Source organism: Oncorhynchus mykiss, chromosome 8 (genome assembly GCF_013265735.2).
Source record: "Oncorhynchus mykiss isolate Arlee chromosome 8, USDA_OmykA_1.1, whole genome shotgun sequence".
NCBI lineage: Eukaryota > Metazoa > Chordata > Actinopteri > Salmoniformes > Salmonidae > Oncorhynchus > Oncorhynchus mykiss.
In genome coordinates this window covers 77,537,027-77,562,386 of record NC_048572.1, presented here as the reverse complement: position 1 = coordinate 77,562,386, position 25,360 = coordinate 77,537,027, and the positions used below count along the sequence as shown (strand labels likewise).

At 45.1% G+C, this 25,360-nt stretch overlaps 3 protein-coding genes across 7 annotated transcripts in view; all 3 read right to left on the bottom strand.

The window, feature by feature from the left end:
- Positions 1 to 3,036, bottom strand: part of LOC110530680 (receptor-type tyrosine-protein phosphatase S) — a 138,940-nt gene extending 135,904 nt beyond the window's left edge. For all 4 annotated transcript variants that reach the window (XM_036986334.1, XM_036986332.1, XM_036986330.1 and 1 more), the window contains exon 1: positions 2,720 to 3,036. The gene's annotated coding sequence lies outside the window, so the exon portion shown is untranslated. The remainder of the gene's footprint in view (positions 1 to 2,719) is intronic.
- Positions 3,037 to 15,370: 12,334 nt separating this feature from the next.
- LOC110530679 (protein fem-1 homolog A) lies at positions 15,371 to 18,867 on the bottom strand. Its single transcript, XM_021613917.2, has one exon. It carries the CDS (start codon positions 18,669 to 18,671, stop codon positions 16,818 to 16,820), a length of 1,854 nt encoding a protein of 617 aa, XP_021469592.2. The 5' UTR covers positions 18,672 to 18,867; the 3' UTR covers positions 15,371 to 16,817.
- A 1,968-nt stretch (positions 18,868 to 20,835) lies between these two features.
- Positions 20,836 to 25,360, bottom strand: part of LOC110530678 (CUGBP Elav-like family member 5) — a 63,205-nt gene continuing 58,680 nt past the window's right edge. For both annotated transcript variants that reach the window (XM_036986328.1, XM_036986329.1), the window contains exon 12: positions 20,836 to 25,140. The gene's annotated coding sequence lies outside the window, so the exon portion shown is untranslated. The remainder of the gene's footprint in view (positions 25,141 to 25,360) is intronic.

Genomic DNA, 25,360 nt, shown 5'->3' with positions numbered 1-25,360 from the left:
CCTTTGCTTTGATGACAGCTTTGCACACTCTTGACATTCTCTCAACCTGCTTCATGAGGTAGTCACCTGGAATGCATTTCCATACTTTGAAGAACACAAAATAAATTTTGATTTGTTTAACACTTTTTGGGTTACTACATGATTCCATGTGTTATTTCACAGTTTTGATATCTTCACTATAAATCTACAATGTAGAAAATAGTCAAAATAAAGAAAAACTTTTGAATCAGTAGGTGTGTCCAAACTTTTGACTGGTACTGTGATTCTCCTCTCATCTATCAAGCCGGTCCTGTGGAGATGTGGAAAAAGATATGCCAGTAAATGCTACATCCACGTTTGGGATGGAAGTACAGATCACAGGAGGTTGGTGGTACTTTAATTGGGGAGGACAGGCTCGTGGTATGGGTTTCTATGCGTTTGATGCCATTCCATTTACTCTGTTCCAGACATTACTATGAGCCGTCCTCCTCTCAGCAGCCTCCACTGGTACAGATGTTCTGAGTATGCAAATGACTAGCTCTTCCGCTCTTTACTCTAGGGATATCAGACGGTCGTTGGTTTCACCTGGAAACAAATCTACAAACTCACATGGCAGTGGTCAATGTGGTACGCTTACCAGGGGCAGGATCGCTCAATCTTGAAAGCTGCAAGGAGAGTCCTCTGGATGATCCTCTAGATAAACTGCACAACAGACAAGTATCCTTCTATTATAGTCTCTTGACTCACGTCCCCTCACATTGGTGCCGCTGAGATGCACAAGGCCCAGGGTTGCAGATAACCAGGGCATTGGCTAACAGGACTCTTACTGACCAGCAACAGCCCACGGGACTGAAAGACAACATGGACAGGAAGAACATAAATAGAACCGTTTGTTCTGCTGTGTTTGAATCAATACTGCCTGCCAGCATCTGGGAAAACACAGCAGCAAGGTCTGAAATCAAAGCTTTCCCACAGGGCTCACTCGTCGCGTCAACGTTGGCATGCTTTTGATGCTAATCTGAAGGAGCAGCTGATGTAGAAATGAACAAAAGATTGAAGCCTGTTGTGAAGACAACTGATTGAGAGAAAACTAAAATTGGAAATTGATTTTTTTCTTTTGATTCAAATCCAATTCTGCCTGCTTGGTATAGTGTGTTGCTTCTCAGGTTTCTTGCACAGGATTGGTGAATATGTTATACTGTCTGAGGTCTACCGTGAACCAGACCCAAGTTCTTCAGACCCAGTCCAAGACCCAGGCCTACACAGAAACACTGGTTTCACCAGCTGTGCGTAGCAGTCGACCCTGTATCTGTCTGAGTAGTTTCCCACTGGATACCCGTTGGTTGAATCATGGTTGTTTCCAAATCATTTCAATTAAATTATGTTGAACGACGTGGAAGAGATGTTGTGAATTGACGTCTGTGCCCAGTGGGTTAACTTCATGTGGCTGAGAATAGTCTTAATCTATCTTTGGGGGAAGAGAGAATGGATTGAAAAGAAGGCCCTACTCTAGCTGGTCATAATGGTCTCATTAGCCAGGTATAAATGTTTAGTAAATATCTATCCGTTTTAAAGGAACTGATAAACTCATTAAATATGAATGGGTGCATGGGTGTGATTTGAAGCAATTAGGGATGTGGCAATTGTTTGGAATGAACACCAGCCTGCCTACACATGATGCCTCCCAGGGGATGGAGAGAGCATCTGTGTTGAGAGCAATACACAAACAAAACTATTAGGCCTCAGCTCGGATCTGATCTATTCAAACTGCTGCCAAAAGGCCTGTCTGTATGGCGAAATAATTACTTAAAACAACAAGAAAAACATTGTGGTTAATGAATGTATTAAACGTGTGCTTGGTTTTGTCTAAGCAAACTAACCCTGAGAAAATGTGTCAAGGTAAATCAAAACCAGCAAAGCATTTATGTAGCCTAGATGGTTCCTGAAAGTGTGCTCGCATTTAATTGGATTTTATAGGGTTTTAAATGCGTCAACACATAATATTAACAAATGGGTAAAACATAATGAATATTTAATGTTTTTTGCAACAATTCCAAATGGAGAAGCAGGTTCCTAATAGACGAAGCGACCCAATGGTCTGTAGAGTAATCTCTAAACGGTCCATCCGCCTCGCCACCTGGTGTCATGACATCGCCCGATTTATGGCAATTGGATGGTCAACGCTCGATAAAGGCCTATAGTCCACAGTGGAGAAAAACCCGTACCTATAATATAGGCTCAAATTTGTTAATAACAATAAAATAAAGAATACATAAAATTGGTCACTCTTCCATGATGACCGACGCAACAAACTAAAGAGGAACAAAGGGGCGACATGTCGCTACTTGTCAGCTAGAGAGGGGTCGCTCATGAAGACTCTGTGATGAGGCGAGAAGCTGGGTGGCAAGAAGGCTGGGTACCGCAGAAGACAACCGGCATATTATATTATTCTCAATCAGAAAACCCAAGCTCACCCAGTTGCATTCAAAGTCACAAGTAGCCAAAAACACCACCAAACAAGGGTGTTCGAAAGAGATATCAAAATGTACCCATAACTTATGTCTAATATAGAACAGCAGCCGAGCACATAAGGCACAGCCAAACAGCCTACCGGGCCACACCGGTCGAGGTGTGAATTAACGATTAGGGCGCGGTGCTCAATAATAAATAAAGAAAACGTATTAATTACTTGTGCATATTGCAAAACAACCTATTTTTAAAAAATTTTATTTATATTTACCTTAATAGGGAAAGTGAGTGTTCCGTCTTCTTTTTGGTCTGATAAATTCATGTGGATGGACTTTCAACTGGCAGTTTCCCTTGAACCCCGGACAGAAATAATAATCCCATTTGACAGCTGAGCTCCTCAGAAAGGTTTTACTTTTCGGCAGGGAACGCAAGCTTTCCTCTCGCCTCCTCAGAAGCCCTAAAGGACCGCTACTCTGCGCTCGTGTGTCGGGGGACCATCTCCGGTCCGGTAGCTTTAAACACTGCTGGTTGATGTCAACGATACTCCCCAATACATTTTCTCCCTCCCTCTATCTATCCTTTCCCTCTTCCTCCTCTCTCTCGCTCGCTCTCTCACACACGATTAGGTCCCTCCCATGACGCCCTCCCATGACGTCATGCGGTCAAGATCTCCAATAGCAACCGCATCCCTAGTCTTCCGAACCTTTTCTGTCATCTCAGTACTAACTGGTACTAAAGAGACGGCTGCTGTTACTGGGGTATCATGTCTACTGTAGCACTTAAGTCAAAATGGGCTCTACTTGTCATGGACTAGATATGGATAAGAACAAGGGAGATATTCAGAACTTATTATCAGACTCATTATTCACAACTTATCAGAATCATTAGGGTTACATATGAGTAGCGTACATTTAAATAGCCTCCCCACTGCACATCATCCCCAGGTCGTTGTTTGCTAAAGTAGATCCTGTTGAACTATGAAAGATGCAGAGAACAATTGTTTTGATGGAATTGGATTTCCAGAATCAGACATCTCACACTCAAACCTATGAACACAGGCTGTCACACTCACCATATCAAAATACACATTTCAAATGTCAAGGACCTTCCCCCAACCTGAAATAGAGAAGAGGTACACTACTTGACCAAAGGTATGTGGACACTTGTTCATCGAACATCTCATTCCAAAATCATGGGCATTAATATGGAGTTGGTCCCCTGTTTGCTGCTATAACAGCCTCCACTCTTCTGTGAAGGCTTTCCACTAGATGTTGGAACATTGCTGCGGGACTTGCTTCCATTCAGCCACAAGAGCATTAGTGAGATCGGGCAATGATGTTGGGCGATTAGGCCTGGCTCGCAGTCGGCGTTCCAATTCATCTCAAAGGTGTTCGATGGGGTTGAGGTCGGGGCTTTGTGCAGGCCAGTCAACTGATCTCGACAAACCATTTCTGTATGGACCTCGCTTTGTGCACGGGGGCATTGTCATGCTAAGTGGGAAAAGGCCTTCCTCAAACTGTTGCTACAAAGTTGGAAGCATAGAATCATCTATAATGTCATTGTATGCTCTAGCATTAAGATTTCCCTTCACTGGAACTAAGAGGCCTAGCCTAACCATGAAAAACAGCCCCAGACCATTATTCCTCCTCCACCAAACTTTACAGTTGGCACAATGCATTGGGACAGGCAGAGATTGCTGGCAGGCGCCAAACCCAGATTAGTCCGTCAGACTGCTAGATGGTGAAGTGTGATTCATTACTACAAAGAACGCATTTCCACCGTTCCAGAGTCCAATGGCGTTTGAGCTTTACACCACTCCAGCCGACTCTTGGCATTGCGCACGGTGATCTAAGGCTTGTGTGTGGCTGCTCGGCCATGGAAACCCATTTCATGAAGCTCCGGACCAACAGTTGTGTTGCTTCCAGAGGCAGTTTGGAACTTGGAAGAGAGTGTTGCAACCGAGGACTGGCGATTTTTATGCTCTACATGCTTCAACATTCTGCGGTTCCATTCTGTGAGCTTGTGTGGCCTACCACTTCGCGGCTGAGCCGTTGTTGCTCCTAGATGTTTCCACTTCATAATAACAGCACTTACAGTTGACCAGGACAGCTTTAGCAGGGCATACATTTTACAAGCTGACTTGTTGGAAAGGTGGCATCCTATGACGGTGCCACGTTGAATGTCACTGAGCTCTTCGGTAAGGTCATTCTCCTGCCAGTGTTTGTCTATGAAGATGGCATGGATGTGTGCTTGATTTTATATAACTGTCAGCAACAGGTGTGGCTGAAATAGCTAATTACACTAATTTGAAGGGGTGTCCAGATACTTTTGTATATATAGTGTACTGCTCCTGATACTGTGCCAGAGGAGATGCAGAGAACCAGGTGGACGTTGATATGAAGCTCACGTGACGGAGGCAAGCCTTTACTGTTCACATGCACACAAACTGCTATATCAGCAGAACTGACTCCTGAGATTTCAGTTCACGATGTGAGATGCGGTGCACACGTACATATTCAAACCTGCCCTGACACAGAATCAACCTTGATGGCATGCTGGAACTCTCTCTCTCTCTCACACACACACACCTTGTCTCCTCTCCTTCATCTAGGCCTAATGTGTTTCACCAGTCCCGTTCTTTATGTGTATGTACTTATTCATCTTTATTTATCCAGGTAAGTTTCTAAGCGCTAACTCTGGCTCCTCTACCAACGGTGAGTGTTTTATCTACAACAGAGGGCGGGGACACCGGGGACACCGGGGACACCGTCAACGCATACGTCAGGGGAAGAAGAAATCTATAAAAAATGACAGATACATTCACAATGAGAGGCTACAAGGACAAAACTCTCGATGCTGCAATGATGAAAATATCTCAAAAACCAAAGAGAGGAATTACTAAAACCTCAACCAAAGAAAAACACAACGTTCTCTTTTGCAAGAAGCACACCAAGTTTTCGGAGAAAATGAAAGCAATCCTGAAAAAGCACTGGCATATTCTGCAATCAGACAAAAAATGTGCACACCTCTTCAAGGAACCCCCACTGGTGGTCTTTTAGCGTGGTCGCAATATTGGAGATAGTTTGGTGAGATCTGACCTGCCCCCCTGAGCTCACTCAGAAACTCTTGACACCCATTCCAAATGGGAACTACAAATGTGTCTCATGCGCACAGTGAAATAGCACTATAAAAACGTCTTTCTTCAGACACCCACATACAGGTCGAAAGATCCCTGCTAGGGGATCATCTCATGCAAGACCAAGGGAGTAATCTATGTCATCACCTGTCCATGTGGAAAAGCCTATGTAGGACAAACTAAAAGACAATTAAAACAACGCATAGCTGAACACAGCAGCTCAATCAGATATAAGAACATTGACTATCCAGTAGCAGCTCACTTTGTTGAAGCTAACCATCCCATCTCCTCCCTCAAATACACAGGCATTGAGCATGTTGCTTTACCAAGGAGAGGAGGTAACATCGAGATCCTACTACTACAAAGAGAAGATTACTGGATATCCTATCTAAAAACATTGACCCCCAGTGGTCTGTATATTGACTTTGATCTCAGGCCCTTATGAACACATTTGTCCTTTATGAACAAGTCTTATAAATGATTTTTACAGCTTATTAGCGTACACCTAATATTGAACCAATATTACATGTAACAAAAATTAAATGCGAAATGTGAAATTGAATGAAACAATAATGTATGTTGATGCGAATATGATGTACAATAGTCTATGATGTTTCTATATGATAACAATAGCGTAAAATATTTAATATACCATACACTATTTTTTTACCGTTTCAATAATTAATTTTAATGAACTTAATCATTATGACACACCCCACACTACTGTCATTGATTACACTAATTGCACTGTTTGTCTACATAACATTGGTTCAAGTATTCATGACAATACCCTGAGGAAAACACAGTGATGTGGAAGCGCTGGGAGTTTATACATGGAGTGTGTGACTTTCTTTGTTTTGATAGTTTAGAGCCAGAAAAGGGGATGGGGCAGGGGGTAGGGGATAGGGGAGGGGATAAAGGCAAGCGGTAGGGTATAAGGCAGGCGGGAGGGGATGAAGGCAGGCGGGAGGGGATAAGGCAGGCGGGAGGGGATAAGGCAGGAGGTAGGGGATAGGGCAGGAGGTAGGGGATGGGGCAGGGGGTAGGGGATGGGGCAGGGGGTAGGGGATAGGGGAGGGGATAAAGGCAAGCGGTAGGGTATAAGGCAGGCGGGAGGGGATAAAGGCAGGCGGGAGGGGATAAGGCAGGCGGGAGGGGATAAGGCAGGCGGGAGGGGATAAGGCAGGAGGTAGGGGATAGGGCAGGAGGTAGGGGATGGGGCAGGGGGTAGGGGATGGGGCAGGGGGTAGGGCAGGGGGTAGGGGATAAGGCAGGTGGTAGGGCAAGTGGTAGGGGATAAGGCAGGTGGTAGGGGTTAGGGCAGGTGGTAGGGGATAGGGCAGGTGGTAGGGGATAAGGCAGGTGGTAGGGCAGGTGGTAGGGGATAGGGCAGGTGTTAGGGGTAAAAGGCAGGTGGTAGGGGTAAGGGCAGGTGGTAGGGGATAGGGCAGGTGGTAGGGGATAAGGCAGTGGATTGGGCAGGTGGTAGGAGATAGGGCAGGTGGTAGGGCAGGTGGTAGGGAATATGGCAGGTGGGAGGATAGATGGTAGGGAATAGGGCAGGTGGTAGGGGATAGGGCAGGGCAGGGGGTAGGGGATAGGGCAGGTGGTAGGGGGATAAGGCAGGTGGTAGGGGGATAAGGCAAGTGGTAGGGGGATAGGGCAGGTGGTAGGGGGATAAGGCAGGTGGTAGGGGGATAAGGCAGGTGGTAGGGGGATAAGGCAGGTGGTAGGGCAGGTGGTAGGGGATAGGGCAGGTGGTAGGAGATAGGGCAGGTGGTAGGGCAGGTGGTAGGGAATACTACAGGTGGTAGCATAGATGGTAGGGAATAGGGCAGGTTGTAGTGGATAGGGCAGGGCAGGGGGTAGGGGATAGGGCAGGTGGTAGGGGGATAAGGCAGGTGGTAGGGGGATAAGGCAAGTGGTAGGGGGATAGGGCAGGTGGTAGGGGGATAAGGCAGGTGGTAGGGGGATAAGGCAGGTGGTAGGGGGATAAGGCAGGTGGTAGGGCAGGTGGTAGGGGATAGGGCAGGTGGTAGGGGATAAGGCAGGTGGTAGGGCAGGTGGTAGGGGATAGGGCAGGTGTTAGGGGTAAAAGGCAGGTGGTAGGGGTAAGGGCAGGTGGTAGGGGATAGGGCAGGTGGTAGGGGATAAGGCAGTGGATTGGGCAGGTGGTAGGAGATAGGGCAGGTGGTAGGGCAGGTGGTAGGGAATATGGCAGGTGGGAGGATAGATGGTAGGGAATAGGGCAGGTGGTAGGGGATAGGGCAGGGCAGGGGGTAGGGGATAGGGCAGGTGGTAGGGGGATAAGGCAGGTGGTAGGGGGATAAGGCAAGTGGTAGGGGGATAGGGCAGGTGGTAGGGGGATAAGGCAGGTGGTAGGGGGATAAGGCAGGTGGTAGGGGGATAAGGCAGGTGGTAGGGCAGGTGGTAGGGGATAGGGCAGGTGGTAGGAGATAGGGCAGGTGGTAGGGCAGGTGGTAGGGAATACTACAGGTGGTAGGATAGATGGTAGGGAATAGGGCAGGTTGTAGTGGATAGGGCAGGGCAGGGGGCAGGGGATGGGGCTAGGGGATAGGGCAGGTGGTAGGGGGATAAGGCAGGTGGTAGGGGGATAAGGCAGGTGGTAGGGGATAAGGCAGGTGGTACGGGATAGGGCAGGTGGTAGGGGATAAGGCAGGTGGTAGGGCAGGTGGTAGGGGATAGGGCAGGTGTTAGGGGTAAAAGGCAGGTGGTAGGGGTAAGGGCAGGTGGTAGGGGATAGGGCAGGTGGTAGGGGATAAGGCAGTGGATTGGGCAGGTGGTAGGAGATAGGGCAGGTGGTAGGGCAGGTGGTAGGGAATATGGCAGGTGGGAGGATAGATGGTAGGGAATAGGGCAGGTGGTAGGGGATAGGGCAGGGCAGGGGGTAGGGGATAGGGCAGGTGGTAGGGGGATAAGGCAGGTGGTAGGGGGATAAGGCAAGTGGTAGGGGGATAGGGCAGGTGGTAGGGGGATAAGGCAGGTGGTAGGGGGATAAGGCAGGTGGTAGGGGGATAAGGCAGGTGGTAGGGCAGGTGGTAGGGGATAGGGCAGGTGGTAGGAGATAGGGCAGGTGGTAGGGCAGGTGGTAGGGAATACTACAGGTGGTAGGATAGATGGTAGGGAATAGGGCAGGTTGTAGTGGATAGGGCAGGGCAGGGGGCAGGGGATGGGGCTAGGGGATAGGGCAGGTGGTAGGGGGATAAGGCAGGTGGTAGGGGGATAAGGCAGGTGGTAGGGGATAAGGCAGGTGGTACGGGATAGGGCAGGTGGTAGGGGATAAGGCAGGTGGTAGGGCAGGTGGTAGGGGATAGGGCAGGTGGTAGGGGATAAGGCAGGTGGTAGGGCAGGTGGTAGGGGATAGGGCAGGTGGTAAGGCAGGTGGTAGGGGATAAGGCAGGTGGTAGGGGATAGGACAGGTGGTAGGGGATAGGACAGGTGGTAGGGGATAGGGCAGGTGGTAGGGGATAAGGCAGGTTGTAGGGGTTGGGCAGGTGGTAGGGGATAGGGCAGGTGGTAGGGCAGGTGGTAGGGGATAGGGCAGGTGGTATAGGGTTGGTTTTTGGACCAGGTCTCTCTGTCATGATTGAATATGACTATCTGAGCTACTATGGAAGAAGGATGCTGAGCAGCCCAGCTTCCTCTAGACAGATCACATTCTAGTATTTCCTTTGTAACTACTGACACCAAGTGGCTGACAGGATGAGTACCTCTGTGTTAACCTCAGCTCTCCACAGTCCAGGTTACATTACCTTCAGTAGTGCCTTGCAGATAAATATATGAAATCAAACAGATTACATTTTAACCCTCTATGTCAGTACTTTTTATTTTGGGAGGGAAAATGTATTTCACCCAATTTTTGGGGAACTTGGGGGTCAATGATAAAATATCCATCATACAATTTGTCTCCCCCCCAACCAGATATTGGTTTGTTGCCTCAGGGCAACAATGTGCTACGAGGGTACTGAAACACCAAGGTTTTCTATAGTACATATGATACGCGGAATAAGGAAAACAAGCAATATATGCAAACACCAACCACAAATAGTTCCAACCAATCACAATTAGAAGCATTTAAGTCAAAACATCCAAAAAATGAAGTAAACAAATGACAACTAACACCTCATGTATAAATGTTTCTCACATTTATAAACATAAACCAACATTTAAATGACTGTGTGTGTGGAGGGGTTCACCTATATGTGCGAGTGTGTGTGTTTCAGTGTGTGCGAGAGTGAGTGTTGCAGTGTGTCTGAATGCGTGTTTGTGTGGGTCATTGTTTGAATCCAATTCTGTGTGGAACCTCAGGAAGCAATTTCTGGTGAATGTGAAACAGAGATGGACATCACATTTCTGGCACTTGGCTTTTGGTGTACCGGTGTATCCTGGTACTTTGCATCTCCCTTCTTTTCATCCATAATCATCCAGTTGGCTGTGGCATCCAGGTGCACATCAGGGACTGGAATTGGAGCGGTTCCTTCTCTCCTCTTATTGACCAGCAATTGTGGAACTGGGACGACCTTTTTTGTGCTCCAGACTCTTTCCACTTTTGCAAAGGCCTTCAGCGATGTATGACTTGAAGGCACACAGCTTAATTTGTTCCTTCTTTCTCATACCAGTGACTTCACAATCTCTTCTGTAGAGCAGCCAGGTGGTCACAATGATCATTTCCAGGAAGTGGAACACCAGCCGCTGGTACCACTTCTTTGATTTGATTTGGTTCCGGTACAGTGCAATCAGTTAGTCAAGCAGATCCATCCCACCCATATTCTTGTTGTATTCTTTCACCACAGCAAGGCAGGGGACTTTGATCATCTTTGGCTTGCGATCCCACCTGTCAACCTCAGGGATTGTTGATAGCCTCCCATCTATTCAGTATCATGGTGACAGCTACTAGGGACACTCGGCAGACTTTGTTCCAAAACATGCGGGTGCCTGGTAAACCAAACAATGACATGTACCCCACAGTACCCAGGAACTGCTCCATTTGTTGTTGTTGTGAGGTTAAGGGGATTGTTTGCGTGACATTGTATCGCATATAGATTTGACTGCCCTACAATAACTTCCAGAATGTCTTCAGAGAAAAAGTACTTGAAGTACTGGAGGGGGGGACATGATATCATTATATGTTCAAAGCAGGCCCTCCCATTCTGGGTAAGCATTGAAGTAAGAATTGCGGGGTGTTCTCCACTACGGTAGGCGTGGAACATCAACCTCTGCTACATCTTCATCCTCAGACTCAATCTCATTGTCAACAGACAGGCATTCTCCTTTAAAAAAGAAAGCAGGAAGCATACATTTGAATGTGTCATATACCCTTATTCATCCACTGACACGCAAAACACACACACACAACTTCGCTGACTGACCCCTGACCTCCTAATTGTCTCTCAAACCTGATTCGGGGATCCACTCTTCCTGACTCTCCTCAAGATCACTGTCAAATGAAATGACCCTAACTGCTCTATGATGTTCCTTCCGCCCATAAAACATGTCCATTTCCTGTAAGTAGCAGTAGATAGTAAAGTAAAAACATTGGTCATAATTATGCATCCGAGCACATCTCCACACTTTAGCATGATATTGCTTGAACAAAAGCGATCTAAAAGTCTTTAAACAAATCAAACATACTTCTTTACATACTCATGCACATATTTGTTTATATAAAGTTATTTCAATTTTAAACATGTTAAAAAGTGATTTTATCTTACCAATAGATGGCACTGTGTCCCATGCAGCTTTGCTTCTTGAAAGGACTGCTCTACCCCCAGACAAAAGGCCACACTCACTTCAGCCCCTCATTTCATTGGACACAGACATGTCAGGTGATATTATATATATTATTTTTTTATCCCAAAAAATTCAAGGGGTGGTGTGAGGTCCAAAAAGGTAGTTTGTCGCCTGAGGGCAAAACCATGCCATAGCAGGCTAACATGTGGAGACGCTTATACGCTCCACATATACATGTACAAAGTGTATACCTATTACCTATAAACAGAAAGGTTTAATCAGAGGTCTTATATACTGGTAGCCATGATGGAATGTATCACCTCACACAGTATCATGCATATTTGACTAAATATGAAGACCTGCTATATACAGTTGTAGTCTTCTGCCACAGCAACCGGGGGCGTGCCAGTTCCCTAGACAGGTTTATGAGCTAGGGCCATAACTACAGCGCACATTTTGGTACATTTCAGCATTATTCTAAAAGGTTTCCTCAATCTACACACAATACCCCATAATGACAAAGCGAAAAAGGTTTAGATTTCTTTGCTCATTTATTAAAAATAAAAACTGAAATACCTTATTTAGATAAAAATCCAGACCGTGAGACTCAAAATTGAGCTCAGGTGCATCCTACTTCAATTCATCATCCTTGTTTCTACAATTTAATTGGAGTCAACCTGTGGTAAATTAAATTGGTTGGACATGATTTGGAATGGGGTGGCAGGTAGCCTAGTGGTTAGAGCGTTGGACTAGTAACCGAAAGGTTGCAAGATCAAACCCCGAGCTGACAATGTAAAAATCTGTCATTCTGCCCCTGAACAAGGCAGTTAACCCACTGTTCCTAGCCATGAGGTCGAAGGAATTGTCCGTAGAGGTCCGAGACAGGATTGTGTCGAGGCACAGATCTGGGGAAGGGTACCAAAAAGAATGGCCAGACAAGACAGCCTGCTTTGAGTTTGCCAAAAGGCAGATGCTCTGGTCTGATGAAACCAATGAACTCTTTGGCCTGAATGCCCAGCATCACATTTGAAGGAAACCTGGCATGGTGGTGGCAGCATTGTACCGTGTAGATGTTTTTCAGCGTCAGGGACTGGGAGACTAGTCAGGATCAAGGAAGGGAAAGTTAAAGTACAGAGAGATCCTTGATGAAAACCTGCTCCAGAATGCTCAGGACCTTAGACTGGGGTGAAGGTTCACCTTCCAACAGGACAACGACCCTAAGCACACAGCTAAGACAATGGCTATGGGCCTGTCAGATAGCCAGTCAGAGCTCGGACGCCAACAAACATCTCTGGAGAGACCTGAAAGTAGCTGTGCAGCGACAGAGCTTGAGAGGATCTGCAGAGAAGAATGGGAGAAAGTCCCCAAATACAGGTGTGCCAAGCTTGAAGCATCATTCCCAAGAAGACTCAAGACTGTAATCGCTGCCAAAGGTACTTCAACACAGTACTGTGTAAAGGGTATGAATATTTATGTAAATGTAATATTTAAGTGTTTTATTTTTTTAAATGTGCAAGTCACTCATATCATATTAACATTGCATAAGTCATTGCAAAATGTTGCAGGAAATTAGCTTTAAATCTGCTAAATGTTATGCCGATGCCAAAATGTGTACAATTGCAGGAACTCAGCTGCAAAAATACCCCAACAAAAATTGTAAAGCAAACTATAGACATTTGATATTTTTTAGTCCCACTGCTGAGTTATTGTTAGTGGCTAATTGTATACAGTAGCTAACAGGCTGTGTTTTTAGATCAACTGAGGTGAAAGAACCTACAGCAACCAATATGATAATGACTGGGGTCATTTTGCTGTGGTCTGAATAGTATTTGAGTTAAGGGATATAGAAATTCTGTAAATGAGCTTAAACTTAAGATTTCTTAGATGAGGTCCAATTCAATAATTAGAGTCCTTTTTGACTGAATTTCATTTGAATAGATCGCAACGCTGGGTGTCAGCAATAGGCCTACGGCGGAAAGACCTTGCATACCACAGAGCTAGCTGCAGAAGCTATTAGCATATTGTTTTCTCTGCTTTCAAAAGGCGGCCAGGTGTTGAATCGACCAGATAGGCCAATGAGCAGTAAGGGGGTCCGTCTATCCCAGTTCCTTCACAGGGAGCAGGGAGTGGGGGTTGTTTTTTTGGGCTGAGGTCTACTGACACTCCTGTGACCTCTCTGAAGTTCACCCCATGACCTCTAACATTTGAAAGAAAACTGAGACCAACTGAATTTAACAGTAACTGTTTAACATTGAATAACAATCGTTAACATGAACAGCCATTTAACGAGGGATATCCCCATAACGATAAAACTGTAGGCTATGGGAAGTGTAAAATACGGCAGTATCAAAGTGTGATCATCAATAATTTAAATTATCATCATTTTACAATAGGCTATTGTCTAGGGTCATAAATAGATACGACAAAATCAATTCAACCAAGGACCAAACTCATTGTAGAGTGGTTTCTGGGACACGGTCCCTGCTAGTCATCCAGTTCCCTGACTGACTGTGTGTATTACCTCACCGTAAGCCTGTTCGCAGGGCAGAGACTGAGGCGAAAGGACACGGTCCCTGCTAGTCATCCAGTTCCCTGACTGTGTATTACCTCACCGTAAGCCTGTTCGCAGGGCAGAGACTGAGGCGAAAGGACACGGTCCCTGCTAGTCATCCAGTTCCCTGACTGACTGTGTATATTACCTCACCGTAAGCCTGTTCGCAGGCCAGACTGAGGCGAAAGGACACGGCCCCATCTCCCCCTCTGCCCCACACTGACATAGATTACACTCTATTTATACGCCGGGCGGCAAAAGATCAAGTTTCTGTTCGGCTTTTTCTCACCACATCTTCTGTAACTGCAGACAGAGAAAGGGAGGGAGAGCAGAGAGCATGTTCTGTTTGTCACTTGAGGACAAAATATAAGGGAATAAAATACATTTTTGATACTGGAATAAAATAGAATTTAGAAACATAATAGAAATGTAAAAGGTCAATCTAACACAAATCACAGGCATTAGTTACTACCCATAGTGAAGGTAGACTGTGGTGACAACCCAAATATGACACGCAGTGGAAAAGGGGCAGCTATCCTAGCGGTTAAGAGGGTTGGGCTAGTAACCGAAAGGTCAAATCCCTGAGCAGACTAGGCAAAAAAATGTGCCGATGTGCCCTTGAGTAAGGCACTTAACCCTAATTGCTCCTGTATGTCGCTCTGGATAAGAGTGTCTGCTAAATGACTCAAATGTAAAGAGTGAGGGAGGGGAATAAATATGATTTTGACTAGATGGGATACATCTTTTGACACATTTTGTCATCAATTTGACAAAAGCTGTATCCCTTCTAGCCATTACAAATAAATAGAGCCAGTTGGCTTTCCTGAAAATATGACATGACCAATAAGAAATACCTGGGACCCCTAACGACAGACTACAAATAGGGCCCAGAGTTTTTCAGGGCCAGGTCACAAAAAACTCCATGTCCCTAGAATTAACCACACCAGCAGGGAAGGCCTAGGGCTCAAACTTGAACCCTTTTCAGTTAAGTGTAGTCATCGGTCTTTAATAGGTAAGCTGCATAGGAACCCGTAGAGCAGGGAGGTATAGTGTGTTCTTCCATCAGGCCTATTTCAATCCATCTAAATATAAGGGCCTCCGTAATATGAGTGTTAGTCGGTCTAGCTGTCTGTTACTCCTTCATAACCCCTCTGACCAGCCCTCTCTGACCAGTGGGGTTGCACTGGCCTGCCCTGTACATGCGGCATAGGAAAAGGAACACAGTGAGAAGGTTAAGGTGAGATGAGATACAGTCTACTGCTAATGAAAACAATGGCTTGGGATTGTTGAAATAGTGTGATTTAAGCAGTTATCAGAAGTGATTGGAATGAATGTAACTGAATTGAGACTGGAGAACGGAACTGTATTGCATTAAACAGACTTTGCACTTATCAGGAGTCAACTGCTCTACAACAATAGCCTATCACCTAAATGAGAGGGAGAGAGATTCAAAGCATCCTCTAGCCAACACAAACACCCACCTGCTGCAGGGATACTGAATTTTATTCAAGTATCTCAACACAGTTTTGCTTTGAAGTTACCATCAGTTCAATGAATAAATCAGTTGTTGAGAGAGAAAGGCTCAGAGTCCATAGCCCAGATGTTGTAAAGTTACCCTTTAGGGGTTTGTTTTTTTCAAAGTGCATTCAATCAGGTGGGTTTTTACATAGGGACAAACAGAAACTAATGAAAGCATGTATGATAAAAACAAGAACGCAAAACTGACTGTCCAAAACAAAAGACAAAAGAATAAGACAAAGATGCAGTGTGTGATCCATTCCCCATCCTCCTCACCTGCATCTGTGGTTCATAGTAGCAACTCTGGGTTCTGATATCAACAACAGGTGACTGTAGATAGCTAGGCTTGAATAGATGACCTGATACTGGGATCAACAGTCCATAAACATTCACTCAGGAGGAGATGGAGAGAAATCTCCATCTCTCCTTTCTCACAGTATCCAAGCTGTCCAGAGGGAGACTTCCAGAGATTGACCAAGCTGTAAAACACATTGCACAGTCTAGACAGAGCTAAAGAAATGTAGGCTAGAACACTGTATTCTTATGAGAGTCCCCATGCTAGTCTGCACACCACAGTTGTTAGGTGCTCCATTCGTAGTAAGCTAGTTCAGTAAGATAAGGCTAACCTGTAAGATCACACATTTAGAACCGATATAAGGCTAGAGTTTTGGCATAAAATAGTTTTCAAACACTCCTTAAAATGTCAAAGTGAAAGGCAGGGGATTAAATAATGCTCAATTGAGGATAAAAATACAAGCGTGTGTACTTTGTTTGTTCAAAGGATGCTTCTCGATAAACTTGCAAAACAAGACAGATTTAACAAACAAGCTATCCTATTCACTCTTTAAGGCTCATGTCATGCAATATTTGATCATGTCCCATCAAGTAATACAGATTCCATTCCCACCTAAAAACAAGCCAGCAGCCAATACATACAGGCACCGCTATACTGTCCTTTGTGTGAGCAGTCCTCCATCTTACTGAGAAAAACAGAAGAAAAATGTCAAACAGAAAGCATAAAAGCCTAAAATCAGGTCAAGGTTCCCCCCCACCTGCAAACAAATAGCAACCTAGCACATAGAATGTGTCCATGTGTTAATCATAGGTCATCTAAAGAGAGCATGTAGCCACAATTAAGATGCTCCCAGTCTGTTGTCAGTATAATGTTTAGTGGCCGGGAGGTTTATTGCTGTGATTTGGTCTGAATCTGAGACAGAGCTCACAGTCTGGAGTTTGGAGAGGCACAGAGAAGAATAACCATAGGGAAGGGAGACGGGCTTGGGTAAGGTGAGGGGAGTCAGGGGGACATGGGTGAAGTGGGGTGAAGATGATGGGGGTCATTGTTGAATGGTTTAAAAGGCGTCTGGGGCAATGATGGGGATAGGGTGGGGATATTTAGCAAAGAGGGGGGTTTCAGTGCAGCTCAATAAACACCTCCATCTCCTCAGAGATGAGGCCCTTGTAGGGCAGTCTGTGCCTCTCAATGGCACGTGCCGCCAGGCACTGCAGAGTGACGTAGTTGAGGGGGAAGAGGGCCGGGTGCCCGTTGCTCTGTTCGTCCAGCAGGTTGTATGCGGTCTTCCTCTGGGAGTTGGTGGCGTCGAAGTGTGCCCCCGCCCTCACCAGCAACGCCATGATCTCCGGGCAACCGTTGCTGGCGGCAATGTGCAGGGGCGTGTTGTTATCACAGTCCCGTGAGTCCACGTCCGCCCCACACTCCAGCAGCAGCGAGGCCACAGTCTGGGAGGGGAAGCGACCTACAGGGTAGCGGCCCACCGACGTGGTGTCCTTGTCCACGGCCATATGCAGGGGGGTGAAGCCTCTCCTCGCCCGCGGGTTCAGCTTCAGGAGGCGGTACACCGTCTGCTTCTTCAGATGCTCCTGCTCTGCAGTGCACTCCAGCTTCTCCAGCAGGAACACCAGGTGGAGGATGATGGACAGGGCCTTGGTGAACTGGGGGGCTTCGGGGGGGCTGTCCCTCTGGGCCACAGCCCTCTCCACCTCCTTCACACTCTTCCCCAACACCCCCATCAGGTCGTGGAAGGTGACTCGCGTTGCCAGGGTGCCCTTGGCCCGGTCCTGCAGCACGAAGGAGAAGAGCTCGGCGAAGGACAAGAAGCTGCTGGCTGTCATGGGGCTGAGGGGGTCCAGGTTACTCTGCTGCATGTCCAGGGCATACTTCCACAGGCTGATGCAGCGCTCAAAGTTGCCTGAGTCGGCGTAGACGGCCCCTCTGTAGCGGATGTAGTAGGAGGTGTCGGGGTGCGAGGGCCCCAGAATTCTCTCACGTACCAGCAGGGCCTGCATCCGCATCTCATCGGGGTCTGTGATCAGAGCCTCCAGCTCCTCTGCCGTGCTCACCTCACGGGCACAGTCATAGGCAGGGACAGGGGTACCTGGAGGGGGCTTGGCCAGGAGTCCCAGCTTGTCAGCTGGTTGTCTCAGCTCCATGGCTCTCCTCCAGTATCTCATGGCCCCCAAGAGGTCTCTCTTCTTATCCACAAAGGTGGCCCCTAGGAGTTCGAGAGCATCAACGCGTTCTTCTCGCGAGGAGTGTGGCTGGTGGGCGAGGTACTCCACGATGTTGGTGTGCCCCGTGACGCTGGCAGCTAGAAGCGGGGTCATGCCGTATCCATCCCTCTCCATGCGGGCATTGCATTTCAGCAGCATCTTCATGATGTCCAGGCTACCGGACTCTGCACAGTCGTGGAGTGCAGTGTTGCCTTTCACACTCTTGCGGTTGACATCGGCCCCCCGCTCCAAGAGGAACTTGGCTATCTCTTTGTGGCCCTTGTAGCAGGAGATCATCAGGCAGGTGTGGCCGTGGCGGTTGGCTACCTCCATATCGGCTCGGTGTTCCACCAGGTAGCGGACAATCTCCAGGTGACCATCGAAGCAGGCAGCGCGGAGGGGCGTTGAGTTGGTCAGCGTAGTGTTGTTGACAGAGGCACCGTGTTTAAGGAGTGTGCGGACGACAGGGAGGTGACCAGCCGCTGAAGCCGCCCATAGCGGGGGAGCCCCTTCAATCGTCTCGCCGTCAAAGTTCACCGAGCCTCCTAGTTCCACGTTAGCTTTACAATTTTCAAGCAAATAGTCGGCAACCTCTAAGTGTCCGTATCGAGAGGCAATGAGGAGAGGGGTGCCTCCCTGCGTTTTCTCCTCGGCGAGAGCCTCCAACTCCTCGGGACTTTTGTTACTCAGCAACTTCTGGATAAGTTTCAGCTTACCATCTCTGGCCGCGTTGAAAACCGCTGTTGTGATATCCATTTTAACGTCTTTCGGCTCTCTCACTGGCCATCAACCCCCTAGCTACGTTTGTAGACAATTAGGGAAGGGACTATCTATTCAAAACAATAAAAGAAACCTTGTCCGTAGCTCGGTTTCTCCCTGGCATTTCTCTGCCATTTTAAGGCTGCTGTCAAGATGGCGTTTGTGTTCTTTAACAGATCTATGTTTACAATTTACGCTTAGCATCTTGGTTTATGTAGTCTTTGGGAAATAATTTCACGAAGGATGAAACGGCACTTATCTACTGATTGGAAATATAATTCCCAGGAGCCATTTCGCACAAGTGAACTCAGCGCTAGATGGTTTAAAATGGGAAGTGCAGTTTTTAGGCGAACGTGTTCCTCGTTCACTAGAATGAATAAGTAGCTTCCTTGTAAACGTATTTAAACTACAATCCCCAAGAACCTTGAAACACAAAGAGCAGGCTCACCCTAAATCTCCAAACGAGTGTCATCACTTTTTATTTTACAGAATAATTATTAATGGTTCTGTATTTCTGTCGTCTCCCTTTTAGACGGAACATACCTCTCACCTCTACACTGATACAAAAATACTTTTAATTCGGGAATATAGTCTGTCTTGTGCTGTCTGTCAACTATGCCCGATGAGAGTAGCTAATTAGGTGCTGTCCAAGGTACTGAATTGATATTTGAAGTAGGCCTATGTGGGTGTGGACCCCTTCACATAAACTAGGCAGATCATACCCAAATCCCAAATAAAATATATTGTTCAATAAGTATGACATGCAAATACTTTATTATTATTATTATTTTTAAATACCATCAATCTATCCAGCATTGTGGCATGGCTTGTGTCTTCATTGAATAATGTGTGAGTACTAGATCTAGCACTAGATCTAGTGAGTACTAGATCACTATAGTCTATTGAAATCAAATAACGGTGGATGTATGGCATATATACACTGAATATACAAACATTAGGAGCACTAGAACAGCCTCAATTCGTCAGGGAATGGACTTTACCAAGGTGTCGAAAGCGTTCCACAGGAATGCTGGCCTATGCTGACTACAATACTTTCCACAGTTGTGTCAAGTTGGCTAGATGTCTTTTGGGTGGTGGACCATTCTTGATACACATGAAAACTTGTTCAGCGTGAAAAACCCAGCAGCGTTGCAGTTCTTGACACACTCAAACCGGTGTGTCCGGCACCTACTACCATACCCCGTTCAAAGGTACTTCATTCTTTTGTCTTGCCCATTCACCCTCTGAATGGTGCACATACATTATCTGTGTCTCAAGGCTTAAACATCTTTATTTACTCTGTCTCCTCCCCTTCATCTGCACTGATTGAAGTGGATTTAAGAAGTGACATCAATAAGGGATCATAGCTTTCACCTGGATTCACCTGGTCAGTCTATGTCATGGAAAGAGCAGGTGTTCCTAATGTTCATCAAGCTCAGTGTATGTTGTTGGCTGTTACCATAGGCTACTTAAACTGGTAGATAGCAAACAGCAGAGGGCAGAAAAAACACATATTTATTCACTGCTGGGGTTAAGAATCACTGGAGACAGGATTTTGAGATGTTACGGTACTATTAGAATATTTTATTGTAAAATTGAAAAAGTACAGAGAGAAAAAGCCCCAGTAAGCATTCTGTATCATTCATATCTGAAGAAAAACAGGGAATAAAAATAATAAATACAAGGAAAAGTAATAAATATGACCTAATAAATAAGCAAATAAATTAAAGCGTATGAACATTATAATTGTCAAAGTGGCAAGTATAGGAGAGACATGAGCAGTGTAAGAGAGCTGTGGTTTCAAAGACATCATCATGTCCCCTTCTCCCCTCGGCATTACCCACAACTCTCCTAATCCCCATCTCTTTGTCATCTATACATTTTGTATATTGTGCTAAGAAACTGCTGAAGTAAGACACAATCTTCAAATGCCAACCCCAGCCACCACCACTATCTCCACTATCACCCCTACCCCTCTCTATCAATCCCCCAGCCATCGCCCCATTACCTGAAAAGATTTGTGTGCTGACTATTATGGAATGAAACAGATTTCCTTATTTACATCAAGCTATATTCTCCTTTCCCATGACATTCAAAACACAGTACAGATACATACAGTCTCATTCATTAGAATGGCATGACACCCCCCCCCCCCCCCCCCCCCCCACTCCCTCCCATTATCCAAGTCACCTTATCGTCCAAATCCCCAAGCCTCTAGTTGAGCAGTAAGGATGGATGTAGGTGGATTTTGGCAGTAAACACACAAACTCATAATAAATCATCAAATGAAAATATACGTTTTTGTTTTTTATATACACATCACCTTATAGAGGTAGTGCAGTAGGAATGCTAAGTATACATGTAGTCATTTGATTGAAAGTAACATGGCTTCATTCAGGTAGTAGTTAATAAATGCATATAGAAAAAGCACAGTAAACTATCTTTATATACCCCAAACCCCGAAAAGCATATAACCCCAGAACCTGAATAAAACATGGAAATATACACATAGATTTCCAACCATCTTCTTGGCAATAATAGCATTTAGCCTTCAGGATACTGCTTTATATTTATTGGATGAGCAAAGGTCAAATAACCTGTCAAGTCACTGTAGTGCACTGCTTGTCTCTTAGTGCAACTAGGACTACTGCTATTACCTCAGGATCTGGATCAAACATCAAGACTGACTTTCTTCCTGCATCAGTCGCAGGCCAAGCTCTGCTTACCATAAAAATATAATTCCTAGAAGGGTTTTTGACCCTCAGACCAAAGCAATTTGACTGCTCCCCCTCACTAATAATTATATTACTACGCTGCTGACAGTGTTGAGAGGCTGCTGGTCAGTAAACTTTTCACAGAGGCATGCATCATTAAAGCTGACAGTGTTGTCTTAACAGTCAATACAGGAATTTAACTTCTGTCCCATAGAGAAATTGTATTGTCCAGTTCGACTGACAAGCGATTGAAATGGAGTTGACCCTTGACCCTAAACAAAACGTCCCATTTCTTCCTTTGATATATCTCTGTGAGGAAACAACACGCGGATACAAGGGAATAGAAGGCTGGCAGCTAATAAGAAGTAAGCTATAACTTGACAATGATTAAAACCCATGAAAATAAATCAATGTATAATACACATCTTGAATATACATTTTCATTGGTATACCCATATGTCCAGTTGGTTTATGATTCTGTGCACAGTGAATAAACTAATATCGATAAAACTAAAATAGCTACTTCATATTTATCTCTCAGCTGCCAACTGGCCTGGAATGTTACAAGATAATCACATTTACATATTAGAATTCATAGATAGATTAAATATTATTTGGCAACTTCACTTATGATATGATTGATAGTATCTTCTGCTATTACAAGATGACAAACAAATTAATTATATGTTGGTCCTTATGTCCAGCCTCACAGCATGATTGACAGACAGTGCTCACCATATAGGATAGAAGTGGAGGGGACATTCCAACTCACAGCAATAGTCAGTGATATTTGGAGCAGTAGTCATGTTCAGTGTACCATTAGGACTGTTCTGTGAAACGTGCTATTCTGTGTATCTCTCAGGGTATATTGGGTCAGGAATTGTCTGTAAGCAAAATAGGCAGTAACATTCCCTTGGAGTTAGTGAAAATAGGGTTCACTCTTGAAGATGTGATGATGACCAAAAATGAAAGAAAAAGAGAGAAAAAAAACCCTCCCTCACCACTGCATTCTAGAGTGTCTCTTGGAATTGTCACCACTGCATTCTAGAGTGTCTCTTGGAATTGTCACCACTGCATTCTAGAGTGTCTCTTGGAATTGTCACCACTGCATTCTAGAGTGTCTCTTGGAATTGTCACCACTGCATTCTAGAGTGTCTCTTGGAATTGTCACCACTGCATTCTAGAGTGTCTCTTGGAATTGTCACCACTGCATTCTAGAGCGTCTCTTGGAATTGTCACCACTGCATTCTAGAGCGTCTCTTGGAATTGTCACCACTGCATTCTAGAGCGTCTCTTGGAATTGTCACCACTGCATTCTAGAGTGTCTCTTGGAATTGTCACCACTGCATTCTAGAGTGTCTCTTGGAATTGTCACCACTGCATTCTAGAGTGTCTCTTAGAATTGTCACCGGTGCATTTTAGTGTCTCTTGGAATCGTCACCTGTGCATTTTAGAGTGTTTTTTTTTATGTTCCTCTGTTGGTTTCTAGTGTTCCCTGAGGGAGGTACTGTGACAATGTTCCCAACCTGTCCTACACAGCACAATGAATGACTAGTTCTCACAATTGGACCTTCTATAGCCCTTTAAAAGCCAATTTCATGTTTTCTCCCAATAAAGTAGTGTCTGTGCTCTCTGTCTCTCCAAACTAAATAAAACATTCACCCAAATGCAAGCAGACACCTGCTAAACTGTAATGGTTGTCGGACGTTGTCAGACTCAATTGGATCGAACGGCTTTCTACTCTGTGCTGCTGTTGATGACACCTTCCCTGACAGTTTACTGTCCGGATTTAACCAGACCTGCTTTTCCCGAGTTTGTGTAGTCCAGGGATGTCAAACATACGGCCTGTGGGCGCATCCGGCCCACGAGGGGGTCCAATCTGGCTTGTGGGTGATTTGAGTCAAAAATTATTTGTTTTTGTTTTTTTGTGTGTAGGAAAACAAACTCAATATACTTTGTCCAGCGAGCTAATAATCACCCAAATGACTGCTAGACAGTCAGGGAGCAACGAAAATTCAACAAACGATGGATAGAGGACAATTTATTGAACATTTAGACGCCGGTGAAATATAAGCAATTTTCACTGCGGCCCTCCGGATCTCATTGAAGACTGAATGTGGCCCCATCGCAAAATGAGTTTGACACCCCTGTTATACAATGATAAAATAGCTTGTGCAATAAACAACTTCTAACTTGTGCCATACTAGTGTTTTTCTGTGCTACTGTAAGGGGGAGGAGTTTTTCATGAGAATGTGACCTGACCAGGAAGAATCCGAAGTCTACTGGCTAAACAAAGTAGACACAGATCTTGGATCAGCTGTCCCTCCCCAAATCCTAACTTAAAACATTAAGCACCTAAACCAGAAAGCTGACCTAAGATCAGTGGATTTATGGATTTATACTTTATGTATTAGATATACTCCAATAACATTACACTATACATGACAGTATAGTATTAGTCATTCTACTCCATGTGGCACACCTGACATCATTTTTTTAACCCCTGACCCGAGACCTGCAGTTAGCTTCTGAAGCAAAATGTGATCCAATGGCCTTTGCTCTATAGGCAGAATAGTGCATGTAATGATGTCAGAGGAGAAAAACACGTTACTTCACTGTTCGAAGTAATGTGTTTGTTGTTGTAATATTGCAAACGGACAAGGGCAGTTTCACCACAACGGATTCCAGCTTTAAGGTTAATATTCAGGTAAAGTGAGCTGATCCTAGATCTGTACCTATGGGCATCTTTGAATAGAACAGAGTGGTTGCTGCACAGAGGGAGACAGAACTCAAATAGTTCAAGGATCAAAGATGAAGTGTACCAGTAAACAGATGATAAGAGGTGGTTTTCAACAAAACAACTGCTCCATTATCTATTCCAGCCCTCAGAAAGAGCTTGTGGCAACATTCTCCCCCACTGACTGCTACATGATCCAATTTCACATTTACATACTGCTTAGTAGTCAGCTGACCTAAATAACCTTTCTGTCACTGTTATGTATTCAACTACAGTAGAATACTGCATTTCAATTATTTTTCAATGTTAGTTTGCACTAAACTAAGCAGTATACTGTTATTGTATTATGATTGTTAGTATTTTGTACATGACTATTAAAGAGAAAGAGAAAAACATTTGGTCCTCCGATCCCAAGGGGGTGCAGTTCGCTTGGTTGCTATGGAAACTTGAGAAAGTTGCAAGTTTGGGACTCACAGAGAAAGGATAAAGAGGAGAGAGAGAAAGAGAGAGAAAGAAAGAACAATTTAAATAATCTCTTCCCAGATATACTGGGCATCCTCAGATCAAGTTTGAACCCTTATTCGTTCATTACATGGTAGGAAAAACCTGAAGTCTCTTGTTTACTATGCTTTTTGAGTCTATCAGAAATCCATATCCTTTTTAGCATTGCTTGTTAGTCTGCTTGTGGTGTTCTTCTTCACTACCAAGTCTCCAAAGATGCTGAATTGTTCAAAGTTGTTTCTGTTTGTATCAACAAAAAAACAAAAAAAATATTTGTTTTGAAAGTCTTGTTCTATCCCATTGCTCTCTGTCTGTAATACCAAACTTTCACTGCTGCAGAGCTGCGAGTCCTGTCCTCTCCCAGTCAGATATGTTTGAAGATGAAAGTATATCTCTTCCCAACTCCCATTTGAAGTCTATTTTCCATTGTTTTAAAAACATAATTACTTTTGAGTTTGTTCCTTCATGAAATGTCTTATTCCATCAAAGACATCCTCCATACTTCTGTTTAAACCTATGGGGGGGGGTGAGAGAAAGAGAAAGGAAGAGGGGGGAAGAGGAAGGAAGGGAGAGAGCGAGAGAGAGAAATACCGATAATGAGAGAGCGAGAGAGAGAGAGAGGGGGATTGGGAGAGAGGGAAAGAGAAGCGCTAGAATCTGACTCGGGACACTAGTGTGAAGTGTAACTTTGTTATACAGTTTTTGATCAACATAGACAGCTAAAATCAGGGTGA

Coding starts and splice junctions, on each gene's coding strand:
- LOC110530679 (XM_021613917.2), bottom strand. CDS start 18,671: ATGGATATCACAACAGCGGTTTTCAACGCGGCCAGAGATGGTAAGCTG.